The following is a 15281-nucleotide window of genomic DNA, read 5'->3' on the forward strand; positions in this document are numbered from 1 at the left end:
TTTACAGACTTTTTGTAATTTTGTAATTGTGTATTATTTATTTATTTAATTTCTACTTAAATTATACTTTACTTAATTATTGACGATAGCAGAGTCAATAATAATAATAATAATAATAATAATAATAATAATAATAATAATAATAATAATAATTTAAATGAACAATAAAGAGGGGTAAATAGTTTCTTGACTTGTTGCACACATCCGGGGCAACCCGTACATAAAATCGAGCACACCCCAAAGAGACGGGCTTAAAGCTCAACCAATCAGTGATGACCTGACGCAAACGAGCCGCAGCTGATTGGCTGTAATAACTGTCACTCATACGTCACAACAGTGACAGTTCCGCATTGCCAAATTTCAACCTGAGTCTTTTTTTTAAGAAATTCGTGTGATTACAGTGGCGTTGAAATTGAGATTAAACATTTTGTTTTCAGGTTTTTGTAGCTAGTTAGGTGTCACATGAGCTAACCACCTGACTGAAGTAAAGAAAGATGCAGGCAATAAGGTGAGTACTCCTTATATATTCATGTAAACACTCCAACTGTCTAAATACAGTATGTAACAACGAAACAATATAACAGTAACCGCTACTTCACAGTCGACACAAAGTTAATTTTTGCCTTTAGCAAGATCTTTTTTTATTTTTTATTTGAGTTATTTTTTGCTTTGTCATTGTTCATGTCACACCCAGTTTGTGGGGTTGTTGAGTCACAGTTGTTGAGTAACGTTAACGCCGGGGTTTGTCTTAAATGCCCCAGAAATGTCTTCCGGGGTGCTTGGTCCTCTCCCGAGAGGCTCGTGGACCGGACCGTGGTCATCACCGGGGCCAACACCGGGATCGGCAAGGAGACCGCCATCGACCTGGCCAAGAGAGGTGAGTCTGACGTCACAGGCACCCACAGGGTGTGCTCCTCCAGGGTTACCTGCATCCTCTGTTTGACTGCTTGTCACCTGTTGTCAGGGCCTCACGTGGAGGGATATGGAAAGCATGCATTTTAAATAGCATGAGCCATATTTCTCAAATGCATCAGTGTTTCATTTTGTCCCATCACAAAGCAGCCATACAAAACATTTAAAAACATTTATACGTCCCCTAAATAGACCAAAGTCACATGTAAAGCTCCACAGAAAGTAAATTGAATTACATTTTTTGCTCACTGAAATATCACAATGTGGATCTTTGAGTGTTTTTATGAAGTCACCTTTCTTGTTTCAGATTTAAATCCCCTAATTAAACACAAGTCAAACAAAGTGAAATACAGCACAGGTTGTTATTTGTATTCCCTTTTTAGGTAATGTGTACATTTGCTGTGTCATAGTTTTATTTGCTTTTTCTTTGTGACAAGGCTAATCAAACTGTCACAGTGAAAACAAATTAACAGATTACAAAACAGATTAAGGCTTGAGCTTTCTACGATGACTGAAATGTACAAAAGGAGTACTCAAGTAGGTCCAATATATACATATGCACTTAGAGCAATATTGAATTAAAGAATAAGTCAACAATACTTAATAATCTGCTCAAGCATGCAAGCTTTTAATACTTAAAGTTACACATTTCAGTCTGTACTCAAACAGCATTGAAGTACCTGTGAAGTGGAGGAAAACAGCGATTCCAGTCATCTACAAAATCTACATTTTAAGTTAAACCTTTGATACATCCAAGTTGTCACGAGGGGGCGCTCTTCACCCTCGTGGCGTTACTTTACATTTCATGTGGACCGTTTCTTCTGTTGTATTTCACTGCTGTTTATCTTGGTGTCCAGGGGCAAAGGTCATCATGGCGTGCAGGGACATGGAGCGAGGGCAGGCCGCCGTGAAAGAAGTCATGGAAATCTCAGGCAGCGAAAATATCGTGTGCATGAAACTAGACTTGGCCGACAGCAAGTCGATTCGAGAATTCGCCGAAGCCATCAACAAAGGTGAACCCGATTTTATTTTATAGAGAGAAATGTACACGTGAAGAGACTTTTTTTTTTAAAAAAGAGACAACATATTTACCTTCTTTATGTCTTTCCCGACAGGAGAGCCAAAGCTCAACATCCTCATCAACAACGCTGGCGTGATGGTCTGTCCTTACGGGAAAACAGCTGACGGCTTTGAGATGCAGATCGGTGTCAATCACTTTGGTAAAGCACAACCACGCCGTCTCTTACCTGTGTGGCGAGGGGAAGAGTTAAAGATGTGTGTGTCGAGACTTAATACACCCCCTAGTGTCTGATTGGATGCCCAAACTCTTGCTTTTTTTTATGTAGAGGCTATTTTAAATGAGCTTCTGCAGATTCTTACAGTAGTTCTCTTTTTTTTAATCAGAGCTAATTTTGTCAGAGAAACAGATTTTCAGGTTTTCTGCCAAAAAACAGTGAATTCCTGAAGGTTTGCTTTTTGTGTATTTAGTGGGAGATGCATTCAAAATAATTTCCATAAATATAATTTCCACTAGGACAGTTGCCTCCTTGTGTTCTGACTGACTCTAATATATTATAACAGTACTTATCACAAATGTAACTTTCATTATACAGATATACAGAAGAAAAGATGACTTTAAAACATCTCACGCTCACCTGTATGTAGCCCTATAATCTAATATGCGCTGGTATTTAGCACAGTCATCCCCAAAAGATTGGTTTGGGACCCACAGTAGGGTTTTAATCAAGTCACTAAATAAATTAGCAGAATAAAGAAACATCCCATCATTCCTGAGTTAAGCTTAATTTCTGCAGTACACGTTTGAGCCACACGAGGGAGCCTGAACGTTTTACTGATGAGAGGAAAGGAAAGAACCTGTTAAATCCTCCTAAATTACTTTATTTGGTCTCATTTTAAGACAAAAAAAACTCAGTTGTGTTTTATCAGACGTGGTTCATTTCTGAATAATCAAGATAATACAAGATTAAACAGAAAATGCAGTGATAAATGGTCATGAAAAAAGAAAAAACAGGTCTTCTCACTCTTTATAGATGAGGCCTTTTGTGAATTGGGTCATGATGGTTTTCCATTTTCAAAAAGTTGGTTCCCAGAAAGCAATGTTTGGGAAACTGACGCTGCGGAAAACTTCCTTCAGCCGTTCAGTATTTATTGCTGTTGATATTCGAGATTGCTGCGCCGGCGTCTGATAAGACAAATGGACCTTTGGTGAGATTAAGAGTCCGCTTTATGACCCCGCCATCAGAACATTTGTCCCTGTAAAGGTTTATAGACCGCCGCTTTCATTACTTCCTTCTGTGTAAACTTGCTCACTAAACATCAACGTAGTTTATATAGAATGGTTTTACTGGTTTTGATCAACACGACGACGGCCCGGCAGTCAGAAGGTGTCTTTTACTACACTAGTCTCTCTTTAGGGGAATTGTATAACTGAGGAATTTGTGACTTTTCTCGAGTTTCCACACTTGGATCGATCAATATGATCTCTTTTATTTTCTGTAGCTATCCAGTTTCTTATTTTTTTTACCTAATCAAAGACCAATTTGTGCATCCCCTAAAACCTGTTCCTGCCAGTTCCACTTGCTCCCAGTTTTCTACCAGATTGGTGATAGTTTAAGCAGCAAAATGACCCCATAGTTGAATCAACATCTCTCTGAAACAGTTTCAACATGAGACTCTTTGTAAAAGTAGAGCAACTATAAAACTATTTATCGCAGTTATTGTATAAGACAATACAAAGTCCCCTGATACAAGTCTTCTTATATTGTTATCAATTGCTTTATAATTGTAGGAAGAAGGTTGAAGGTACAAAAGTTGTTTCTGTTGGAGGCCCAAGAATCATGTTAAATAACAATTTCTTCTGAAATTGACGGAGAAATCGTCTCAGAAATTGAAGGAAATGTGTTTGAAAACCAGTGAGGCGTTAGATCTGTCTGATGTGTAGATATCAACGCATGTCCCAGGTCTTTCTGTGCAGTTCATCCTCTTCCTGTTTCACTCAACACAGAAGCAATGTCCTCGCTCCTCAGGTCACTTCCTGTTGACGAACTTGTTGATCGACCTGATTAAAAGGTCGGCGCCGGCCAGGATCGTCACGGTGTCCTCCATGGCTCACTCCTGGGGCTCCATCAACCTGGAGGACATCAACAGCGAGAAGAGCTACGACAAGAAGGGAGCCTACTCCCAGAGCAAGCTGGCCAACGTCCTCTTCACCCGCTCGCTGGCCAAGAAACTAGAAGGTGTGCGTTTCATTCCATCATTCTGCCGTTTTTCTCTCGTCGTGCGGTGGCGTGATCGGGTTGCGACTCGTTGTGTTTTTCAGGCACGGGCGTGACCACGTACTCGCTCCACCCCGGAGTCGTGCAGACGGATCTGTGGCGCCACCTGAGCGGGCCGCAGCAGTTTGTGATGAAGATGGTCAGCCCCTTCACCAAAAGCTCCTCCCAGGGGGCTCAGACCAGCATTTACTGCGCGGTGGAGGCGTCGCTGGAGAACGAGAGCGGCGGATACTACAGGTACGCGTTCGCTTTGAGGCGCAGCTCCACACACGGGAACGCCTGGAACCTTTTTAATGGAGGTTTAAGAAGACAACAAGTGTTTTTTATACAGCGGATTGTGTTGAACGACAGTGTGATTCGTGCACATCTGACCTTTTTCGCACAACAGCAACCCATTGAACATCATGGTTATCTATTTGGAGTTGAACAAGATAGTCTGCTGCTTATTCCACCACAGTCATGTCTATTTATGAGCCTTATCACGGTGAACATGTTGCTATCAGATTCATTTCTTATTGATTAATGATTATAATTATTTAAATTTGTTTAAAAGCCTGACGTGAAAGATTTTTTTTAATTAATCCTTAAATTGTCATGCAATTTCTTTTATTTATTAGTTGCAACCTCTTAGATTGGGAACCTGATTTACAATATAATGATAAAAACGGTAAAATATGTATTGGCCCTCTATAAATATGATCTATTTAGTTACAGTTGTCCGTCACAGGCACTGAAATACCTGCTCTGAGCTTTAATAATGGTAACCCTTTCAAAATAAATTACCTTCAAACCATACAATAGTTGGCTTTTGCTGGATAGATCTTCTTTAAAATGAATGTAAATGTGAATTTCCAGTCAAAACAGCGTGGGAACTGAACCGTAGAGTCGTTGTGCACGGTCCACACTATATGAAAATGATGACTCATCATAATTTGTCCTCGCTCATCGTCCCGATGCGTCTTTGCTTGCAGCGACTGCGCTCCGGCCAGCTGCTCGGCGGCCGGTAAAGACGACGTCCTGGCGCAGAAGTTCTGGGACTTGAGCTGTCAGATGCTGTCGGTGACGTGGGACTGAAGCGACGTGGATCCACCGGACGAATCCCTCGGTTTACTGTTTGCTTTGCAGGATATTCCACTGCCGCTGCATCGTCAAAACATTCATCTTGATCGGAGTTTTACTCCAGCACTTCTATATGTTTATTTACATGCTAACATGCAGCTTCCACATAACGCTCATGGCACTATTTCTAATAAAGTGAATAATATAACTTGTATAAATACTGTGATTTGCTGAATCATCCCAATCTTGAATACTTTTCTATCCATTTTGATAAAAGCTTTGTAGATTATTTGGATAAAATCCTGGAACGGTTGGGAAAGTGTGCAGCACTGTCGCTATTGTTTGTCTGTATTTTCCTGTATTAAACTCAATGAGACAATCAATCACTTTGTTTTTGTTTCGACTTGATATTGATATTTCAATGATTTGGAAACAAGAAACACATTTTGATCAACAACAATATTTATTTACATTGAAAGAAGTGAACAACATGACAATTACTTGTGCATGTGAGACATCACTGCATCTCTTCTCCACATATTTTGGTTCCATATATATTTTTCCTCATTTTGGAACCGTTCAGATGTAGTTTTATTTGTTTTTTTGCATTGTCCCTGGAAAAAAAGCTCCTTCCCTGAATACTTTCGCCTTGATCTTACCTCTGAACTTGGTCACTTTGTTTTTGGAGAGTAATAAAGACAACCACAGTTAATAACTCTATTACGGCTTCATGATCTCTGGGACCGCAGCGAATTGATAGAGGCAATAAAACAATTTGGAAACAAAGCTCATAGCATATCTATTGGATGCCGTAAAACATCTGAAAACATCAACCTTGAACTCGACGTATCTCACCGCGACGTAAAGCAAACAGAAGGTAAGTTAAGGCCACATCCTAAACTCTTGTTTGCTTTACGCATTGGAGCCACGATAACAGTGTTGCCTCGTGGTTACTTCTCGTGTCCCTCAAATAAAAGTGTGTTAAAATGATCAGAATTGGGTCAACGCCGGTTTGATAAACTTCATGAAACCGGACCCGGAGTCACGCCCCCTGCCGTCAGACAACGTGTTGATTCTCTCATTAAAACGCCGCCTAATCTTTTGCGAAGGCCATAAATGAGTGCACTGGAGTCCTTCATCTCCATGGCCACGAACACAATCAATCATTAATGTTTGATACAGAGAAGAAGCTGGCTATAAGAATCCTGCGGCAGTGATACCATCACCGAGGGAAAAGGCGAAAGGAATGGATGTAAAGACGCACCGGTGCGCGAGCCCCGCTGGACTAATTACGCACTTTTAAAGACCGCAAAGCGCTTTTTTAAACTCTGGATGTGAAGTCTCTCGGTGGGAAGAGAGACGGTGACGGCAGTAAAGACTTTTGATTTCTCTCTCAGTGATGTTCAGCCAGAATGGAGGAAGCTGAAGACGGTATCGCTGTCGTCGGCATCGGATGTAACTTCCCAGGAGGTGAGCCGATTTTTTTTATTTTTTTTTATTATTATTATGTAAATGTGGCTTTTAGTAATGTATTCCTCTCCCACAATGTATATTAACCTAAAGTAATAATAATAATATTAAGTAATTTGAAGATTCGTCTTTTTTTGGGTCATTTTTCCTTTTTTTAAACCGAAAAACAAGATTTCTGGACTGAATATGCTTCATAAAATGTCATCGCTTTGCTGGATTGTGTTTATTGTGGTGGAGTTCAATGCTTTATGTCTTACTATTTTTTTAAAAAGGGGGGCACTATTTGTCTGTGGGTTGATGTTAAGATAGCTGTAGTTGTTATCAAACATTTAAAAACAAATTAGATCTTTTCAACATTATTAGATGAACTCTGAAATTAACAGATACAAATGTTTTTACTTGACATATTAAACGATTTAACAACCATCGGGGTTGGTAAAATCAACCCCTAAGACAAATTGATATTTTATTCAATTAAAGTACTTTTTTTTTGTTGTTAATTAGGAGAAGGGCTTGAGAATTTCTGGAAAATTCTGTTGGATGGAAGAAATTGTTCGGTGCCGATTCCCAAAGAGAGGTTTGACGTCTCCAGCTGGTATGACCCCGATGAAAACAAAGCGGGAAAATCCCGCACGGCCAAGGCTGCTCTCATTGACGGGTATGCTCTTTAAACCTTATTAAGTAACCTATTTAAATAGGCCCACTTGTGTTTTGTAATTAACTGTGTATAGATCGTCTTTTTCCATTGTGAGTCAATTATATGTATTAGTTTTTGTATCAGATCTTATGTCTAGAAGTAAATAAGTAAATGTAAACAGGTGTGTCTATTTCTTTGTAGCTTTACTTTAAATATAATAAAATCAGAGCTCAGTCTGCTTCCATCTTCTCTTCACTATGCAATGTTTAAAACTAACACATGATCACTGAATAGATAGAAATGACAATAAATTATATAAAACGACACTGTCCCTTACAATAAAAGTGATTTGAGATTATCCTAAAGGAAGAACGTGCTCTGGACCGATCACTAAATTAAACGGCTGTTTCTCTTTAGGCGATAACTTTTTATCTATTTTTCAGTCACTTAATGTTGTTTTGAATATTTTCAGGTTCAATGAATTTGACCACAAGTTCTTTGGCATCAGTGACAGTGAAGTGGAACAAATGGACCCTCAACAGAAGCAGCTCCTTCAGTGCGTCTACAGGGCGTTGGAGAACGCTGGGATCCCCATGGAGGAGGCCAGCGGGACCAGGACAGGAGTGTTTATCGGTACAAGTTGCCAGCGAATGGCTTTTGTGTAACATTTCCATCTGATTCAACTACTATCTTCATTATACTTTGACCTGTATTCATGTTGATTTGATTACAGGGCTAATGAACAGAGATTACGAGACAAACGCTGCACACGTGCACCCGAGTGTGATCAACCACTGGACCGGCACCGGGCTCGCCATGAGTATCGCGGCAAACCGAGTCTCTTACATCTTCGACTTCACCGGGCCGTCGCTGTCCATCGACAGCGCCTGCTCGTCGTCTCTCGTGGCGCTTCATCTTGCCTGTCAAGCCATTAAACAAGGTCTGTGCGGCCAAACCAAAAGTCAACAATGGAAAGCCCCGCCACAGCGTGGTGGTTTCAAGTGCGTTCAGATATGTGTAATGTGAGACTACGATGTGTGTGTTTTATCTTATCAGGGGATTGTGACATGGCTGTTTGCGGTGGAGTCAACTGCATCATCGAGCCAAGAGTGTTTGTAGCTCTCAGCAAGGCCAAGATGATCTCACCTGAAGGGACCAGCAAGCCGTTCTCCAACAGAGCAGATGGCTACGGACGAGGAGAGGGATGCGGGGTCGTTCTCCTCAAGCCGCTGAAAAAGGTCAGAATATGCATATTTTTTTTGTTGCTTTTTTGTTATGCAAGCAACCCTCTCAGATAGTAGAGCAACATCAATGATTAGCTTGATTTTGTCTCTGAATAGCATGAAACATGGCCAACAATGTCCGACATGAAAGACCAATTAAAACCGATGAAACAAGTTCCTGAAGACCTCTCTCCGTTGTTTTATTGTGGATTGGTTACTCGGCCAAGTCGACTTGATTTGTTTCCGTTTGGCTACCTTTGGGGTCAAGGGTCAACGTTTTTATTTTGCCATTTGTGCCTAGACCAACAGTCCAGATACATTGGATTTTGGGCTCTCTGAGTCAACAGTTTTGGAAATAAAAACACACAATAATAAGAAAGAGAAAAAATATAACATATGAAAACACGGTGGTATATGTACAAAAGGTGGTAGTATGTACAAGAAAGGTATTAAATACAGTATTTAAAATAGTGTATTCTTCTTCTATTCTGTTTACTAGAAAACAATAAGCTACAACTACTCTCTGGCCAAATATATTAGCTTAAACCAGTTGATGGAAACTTGTCTAATTTGCATTTCTGTTTTGTGAATTAAATGGAGACATAGCTAGTATGACATACTTTACAATGTGAAACACACTAAGTCTTGCTGTTGCTTTACAGGCTATACAAGACCATGACAATATCTGGGGCATCATCAGCAAAACAGCGGTCAACCAAGATGGACACTGCGTCACTCCGATGACCAAACCCTCCATGGCACAACAAGAGGAGCTCCTGCGCAGAATTTACTCAAAGTCTGACCTCGCGAATGTCCGGTACATAGAGGCACACGGGACTGGGACCCCTGTTGGCGATCCAACGGAGGCAAGGAGCATTTCAAACGCCATCGCTCACGCCAGACCTCCCGGTTCAGAGACACTGCGGATCGGCTCTGTGAAGAGCAACATTGGACACACAGAGTCTGCTGCAGGAGTGGCCGGACTCATTAAAGTACTTTTAATGATGAAGCACGAGACCATCGTTCCCTCAGTTTTCTACTCTGAGGAGTCCGCCAGCGTAGATGCCAAAGCCCTGAACATTAAAGTTCTTAAGGAAGCAGAAAAGTGGGAAGCCTCCAGTGCAAGAATTGCAGGAGTTAACAACTTTGGATTTGGGGGTACGAATGCACACGCCATTGTCAAACAGCACAAACAGTCACGCATTGAGCAAAAGAATGGTGGGAAACAGGAGAACTATTTTGTCATGTCGGCAAATTCACCTAAATCTCTTACTCTGATGATGGAAGACACCATCAAACAGCTGGAAGCTGATAGCAAAGTTGATCTGGATGCTCTGTTGTACACATCAGCTTGTCGGAGAAGCCATCGAAAGCATAAATACAGAAAGGCCATCGTTGTTTCATCTGTCGTCGATCTTAAAGAGAAGTTAAGTGCCGCTGTAGGCAAAAATATTCGTCCGTCCTCCTCGGACCCGAGGTTAGTGTTTGTCTTTTGCGGAAATGGCGTCACTTATCATGGCATGTGCAAACAACTGCTTCAACACGAGCCTGTATTCAGAGGTAAGATCATAGAGATTGCGCAACGTTTCCAAAGATTGGGTACACTGGACATCTTGGACACGCTTAAGAGTGAGTTTGAGGGTGGTGACTTCAACAAACCACATGTTGTCCAACCACTCCTCTTCGCTATCCAAGTTGGCATTACCACCTTACTCAGACACTGGGGCGTCAAGCCCGATGCAATACTTGGACACTCTGTTGGCGAGGTTGCAGCCGCTCACTGTTCTGGCCTCTTGTCCCTTGATGATGCGTTAAAAGTCATCTATTTCCGCAGCACCCTCCAGGGCAAAGTCACTGGGGGGAAGATGCTCGTGATCAGCAACATGCCTGTAACAGAGGTAACTGCTCTTCTCCCTGGTTACTCTGGTAGAATTTGCCTTGCTGCCTACAACAGCGCACAGTCCTGCACCCTCGCAGGTGATGCAGATGCAATGGAGAGCCTTTATAAGGAGCTAAGCACCTCGGCCAACAGTGAGAATCTGTTCCTTCGTGTACTGGATGTCGTTGCTGCTTACCACAGCCACATGATGGACCCTATTCTGCCAGAAATTAAAGACACAATTGGCTCCTTGCAGGTGAACAATCTCGACACAGAGTTGTTCTCGACAGTGACAGGCAAGGAAGTTCAGCAGGAAGATTTCTGCACTGGGGAATACTGGGCTAGAAACATCCGCGAGCCAGTAGCTTTTGAGCAAGCAGTGAGGTCAGCGACCAAAGGAAAGAAGAATACAGTGTTTGTGGAGATAGGGCCACGAAGGGCGTTACAGAGAAACATCATGGAGTCTCTGGGTAATGACACAGCTGTCCTTGCCTCAGTGCAGCCGGAGAAAGATCACGAAACGATAAAGTCTGTCGTGCCGAAGCTGTTTGAACTGGGTGTCCACTTAAACTGGAACACCTTCTACAAAGGGTACGAGACAGTGCCTCTGTCTATTCCTAAATACCAGTTTGACTGCTCAGACAGAGACGTTATCATTGGAGCGGCGCAGAAAAACACACCAAGTAATCATCCCGTGCTCTGTCAGACAGGAAGCGAAAGCAACGTCTTCAGCTGTGATCTGCTGTCCGACTCTTCTTTCTACCTGAAAGAGCACAAGCACAACGGCATACCCATCATTCCCGGTGCCTTGTATGCCGAGTTGGGTTTAGCCGCGGTCATGGCCAGTGCCAAACCAAAAGTACCGCTCAGCTCGCTGCAGGTCAGTGTCAGTTTTCACAGTCCGTTTGTTTTGGCCCAGAATTCCCCTGAAATGAAGGTGCAACTAGAACAAACAGAGAAGGAAACTATTTTCATGGTACTCTCACCATCTGCAAAGTATGCGTCGGGCACAGTGGTTTCAAAGAAAGAGAGGCTGATTGAGGAGCAGTACATTTCACTAAGCTCCATCTTCAAAAGATGCAAATCTGCAGTGAGCTCTAATGAGTTTTATGGGTATCTCTCTCAAGGAGGGTTTCAGTATGGAGATGTCTTCAAGAATAAGGGGGATGTGCACTATGGAGAAGATCTCAAGGAGGCTTTTGCAAATGTCACGGTCCCAAAAGAACTGCAGTCTCAGTTACATGACTACTGCATTCATCCTGTTGTGCTGGATTTTCTCATGCAGCTTCTCCCAGTTACAGTAGAGCACATTTTTGCTGGTAGACCAGGATTCCCTGCCAAAATTGGAAGTTTGACAGTGTTTGAACCCTTGCAAGATGAGATGATTGTCTATCTGAGAGCCATCGACGTTGGCGCTGATCACTTTGAGATTTGTGGCTGCTTTGCAGACAAAGAAGGAAGAGTGCTGGTTGAGGTAAAGCATGTGATAATCAAGTACCTCGGCAGTCGCTCGCATGTGGTTGAGGAGTATTTCTACCATAACGACTTCAGTGTTATCCCTGAAGGCGTCACATCTGCTCCTCCTAGGGCCTTGGTCTTCTGTGACCACATAGGGATCTCTAAAGGCCTGCAGAAATACTTGGACTCGAGGTCTAGATATGTTGCCTTCACACATGCAAAAGATATCTTGAGCCACGGGTTTCCTTCTCTTTTGGCAACTCTCAATATAACGGATATTGAGAAAAACTTTGATGAGATATTGTTTCTGTGGGGCAAAGAAGACCTCAACTCCAAGGCCGCTGAGGTTGTCCTGCAGAATCTCGCGAGCTGCTGTGAGACTTTCCGCCAAATAGTCCTTGAGCTAAAGCGAATTAACTTCCCAAACTCCATCAGAGCGGTCACCCACTGTTGCTCTGACATCACAGTAGACCACATAAGTCCAGGTTTTGCTGTTGCTGGCATGACGAGATCATTTGCTGCAGAGATTCCCGATCTTTCATTTCAGCTGATTGATATCAGCACTATCTCTGCTAAGGACATTGCAGCTCTGGCGGAGGTCCTGAAATCGCATCCTTGCAACAAGTACCCAGAGTTGGTGGTAAAAGATGGGCAGATTCTGAAACCTTCCATCGTCCGTACTCCCCCTGAGATCGTTGACAGTTCAAAGGGCAATTTTACCTCCGTGATGTCTGAGATCTGCATCCTTCAGACAGCGAAGGCACATACGATGACTCAACTGAGTGCCATTGTTTTAGAGGAGGAGGCCCAGCCAATCAGCGGTACATCAGTGGAAATTCGGCCCACTAAGATATGTGTTCATTCGTCTAATTACTTCCCTGTAAGTGCTTCACATCTGGAATTTGGACAAACCCTATACTGGAACAAACACTCATCACAGAAACACAAGCTACTGGCTCTTGATTTCAGTGGTACCATTACAGCAGTTGGGAAAGACGTCAGTAAATTTAGAGTGGGAGACCACATTGCTTCCTGTTACCCTGTGGTGGCAACCAGCAAGGTAAGAGTCCCACAAGAGGTGTGCTACAGCACCAAGCGGTTCCCATTCCTTCAAAAAACACCCTGTCTTTCCTACTTTGTGTTAGCATGGGAGATCCTGCAAAGAGCGTTGCCCAAAGCCAAACATAATCTGGGAATTATATCATCCGTGCCTGATTCTGCTCTGATGAAAGTCTTAGCACACACTTCTCACAAGTCCGGTTGGAATGTGATTATCGGCACACAGAGCAATGGCTCTTTTGTCGATGTCAGTCAATTGGATGTCTTTGTCGTCCTGCCTCCGTTTGATGAATCGCTGATTGCAAAAATGGGTAACTTCCCATGTGTCCAACACGTTCTCTTCATCTGTGAATCTCAGATGCAGTGTTTGCTTGCTCATGAAGCGTTCCAACGCGTAAAGGAAAGCGTTCACGTGCAGACAATTCAGATGCCGGTCATTTTGCAAAAAGGATCCCTGAGGGCACAGAAGCCACACATTTATCAGTGGTTGAAGTCCTTGAACTTGAGCAGGAAGTTTACTCTTGAAAGCTTTCCCTTTCAGAACTTGAAATCTGAAAGCATTGAGAGCCTGAATTCAGAGACACCACAGTCATACTTCAACTCAAAGAAGCTGGAGGTTGTGCCTCTGGAACAAAACAGCAGCCATACACAATCTGACATCCCACTGTTGCCAACAAAAAAACTGCTTTTCCGAAAGAGAGCGGTGTACATAGTGGCAGGTGGTCTCTCCGGTCTGGGCTTCGAGACCGTGAAGTTCATCTCTCAAAGAGGGGGTGAGTACGTTGTCATACTCTCCAGGAGCAAACCCACGCCAGATGTGCAGCAAGAGATAAACAATGTGGAGACACAGTGTGGAAACTACATCACGGCCATGGAGTGTGACATCTCCGTGTCCGAGAGCGTGCAGAAGGTTATGGGCGTCATCGGCAAGAAAATTCCCGGTTGTCCAATCAGAGGGGTGTTTCACAGTGCAGTTGTCCTGCACGACGGCCTGATCGAGACCCTCGACAGATCCCTTTACGAGAAGGTTTTCAAACCCAAAGTAAACGGCGCACTGAACTTGCACCATGCGACACAGCGCTGTCAATTGGATTACTTTGTGTGTTACTCCTCGATCTCAGCTTTTCTGGGAAATGCATCGCAGACAAACTATGCAGCGGCCAACACGTTCCTCGACATGTTCTGTCAGTACCGGCGCAAACTCGGGCTGCCTGGACAGTCCATCAACTGGGGCGCTCTTAACCTCGGCCTCCTCTTGAACAAGGAACACTTCCAGAGGTTTCTGGAGGCAAAGGGGATGATGGTGTTGGATGTGGCTGAGATTCATAAAAGCCTGGAGCAATGTCTTGTGCTCAACCGCCCCCAACAGGCTGTGTGCAGGTTTCACTTCAGAAACATCAGGTACAACATCCTATCCCAAAATAAAGCCTTGACCGTGCGTTTGTCCTCGTTGGTAGATGAGGCTTTCAAAAAATCCAAAGAGAAAGACTCCGAAACCAAACAATCTGAATCCGTCTCACCCAAAGATTATGTCGTGTCTCTGCTTTGTGAGACCATCGGCATGGAGTCAAGTGAGCTGAACGATGACTCACCTCTTTCATCCTTAGGCGTTGACTCCATGCAGGCCATGACTCTGCAGAATCTCATCTTTCAGGAGAGAGGTGTGAACGTGCCTCTGGTGAAACTGTTGGATCCCAATGCCACTCTATCGACGATAGTAGCCATACTGAGTGAAAAAGGTGATGGTGAAGGTGATAACCAAGAGTCTCTTCCTGTTGAAGGCGTGGGTGACGATTCTACCAGATTTTAAAAATGAAAGATGCAAAGCAGACACAGAGATGAAGACAACAGTTATCAGAAAAACCTAAAACTGGCCTAATTAAAAAACGTTATTGGATTCATTAAAAGGGATATGATAGCCAATGTAGAACAACAGTATTCTTGTCTTCATGCCACATGGCCATTCTGTATTTTATTTCTATTTTATTGTCTCATTTTGTACATTTTTGGCAGTGGTTATTGTTTTTTTTGTTGTTTTTTTTGGCATTATAATTTGAAATTCATTATGTAAACATGAATCTGTCAGCATTGCAATTCAATGCATCATTGTTGATAAGTGATGATTTAATTTATGTGAAGAAATGCAAATTCAAGCACAAATGGTAATGTGAGTACAGTTCTATTATTGTCTTCAATCTTTAAAGCCATTGTATCCTGTGACAGAGTTTGGTCCAACTTCGACTGACTTATCTGTTTTATAGTCACTCATCTCTCTCAGGTCACAGCCT

General features: G+C 42.8%; 2 protein-coding genes across 2 annotated transcripts; both read left to right on the top strand.

Annotated features, from left to right (window-relative positions):
• Positions 1–337: 337 nt before the first annotated feature.
• On the top strand, positions 338–5650 carry LOC137788890 (retinol dehydrogenase 11-like). The gene is made up of 7 exons (XM_068582043.1): positions 338–508; positions 762–877; positions 1770–1925; positions 2028–2132; positions 3960–4169; positions 4253–4445; positions 5180–5650. Exons 1-7 carry the CDS (start codon positions 495–497, stop codon positions 5280–5282), a joined length of 897 nt encoding a protein of 298 aa, XP_068438144.1. The 5' UTR covers positions 338–494; the 3' UTR covers positions 5283–5650.
• Positions 5651–6679: 1029 nt separating this feature from the next.
• Positions 6680–14803, top strand: fasn2 (fatty acid synthase 2). Its single transcript, XM_068582339.1, has 6 exons — positions 6680–6737; positions 7242–7395; positions 7847–8007; positions 8108–8314; positions 8431–8612; positions 9260–14803. The coding sequence occupies exons 1-6, from the start codon at positions 6680–6682 to the stop codon at positions 14801–14803; spliced, it is 6306 nt and encodes a 2101-aa protein (XP_068438440.1).
• The last annotated feature ends 478 nt before the right edge of the window (positions 14804–15281 follow it).

The sequence above is a fragment of the Clinocottus analis genome, unplaced genomic scaffold, assembly GCF_023055335.1.
Source record: "Clinocottus analis isolate CAN_PGR_092001 unplaced genomic scaffold, fCliAna1.0.p SCAF_18, whole genome shotgun sequence".
Lineage (NCBI taxonomy): Eukaryota > Metazoa > Chordata > Actinopteri > Perciformes > Cottidae > Clinocottus > Clinocottus analis.

Excerpts from the sequence above, each read along its gene's own strand:
- fasn2 (XM_068582339.1), top strand. The coding sequence starts at position 6,680 with ATGGAGGAAGCTGAAGACGGTATCGCTGTCGTCGGCATCGGATGTAAC. Across the intron at positions 6,738-7,241 it reads CGGATGTAACTTCCCAGGAG|GAGAAGGGCTTGAGAATTTC; the intron begins GTGAGCCGATTT and ends GTTGTTAATTAG. Across the intron at positions 8,008-8,107 it reads CAGGACAGGAGTGTTTATCG|GGCTAATGAACAGAGATTAC; the intron begins GTACAAGTTGCC and ends ATTTGATTACAG.
- LOC137788890 (XM_068582043.1), top strand. Across the intron at positions 1,926-2,027 it reads CGCCGAAGCCATCAACAAAG|GAGAGCCAAAGCTCAACATC; the intron begins GTGAACCCGATT and ends CTTTCCCGACAG. Across the intron at positions 2,133-3,959 it reads GATCGGTGTCAATCACTTTG|GTCACTTCCTGTTGACGAAC; the intron begins GTAAAGCACAAC and ends CTCGCTCCTCAG.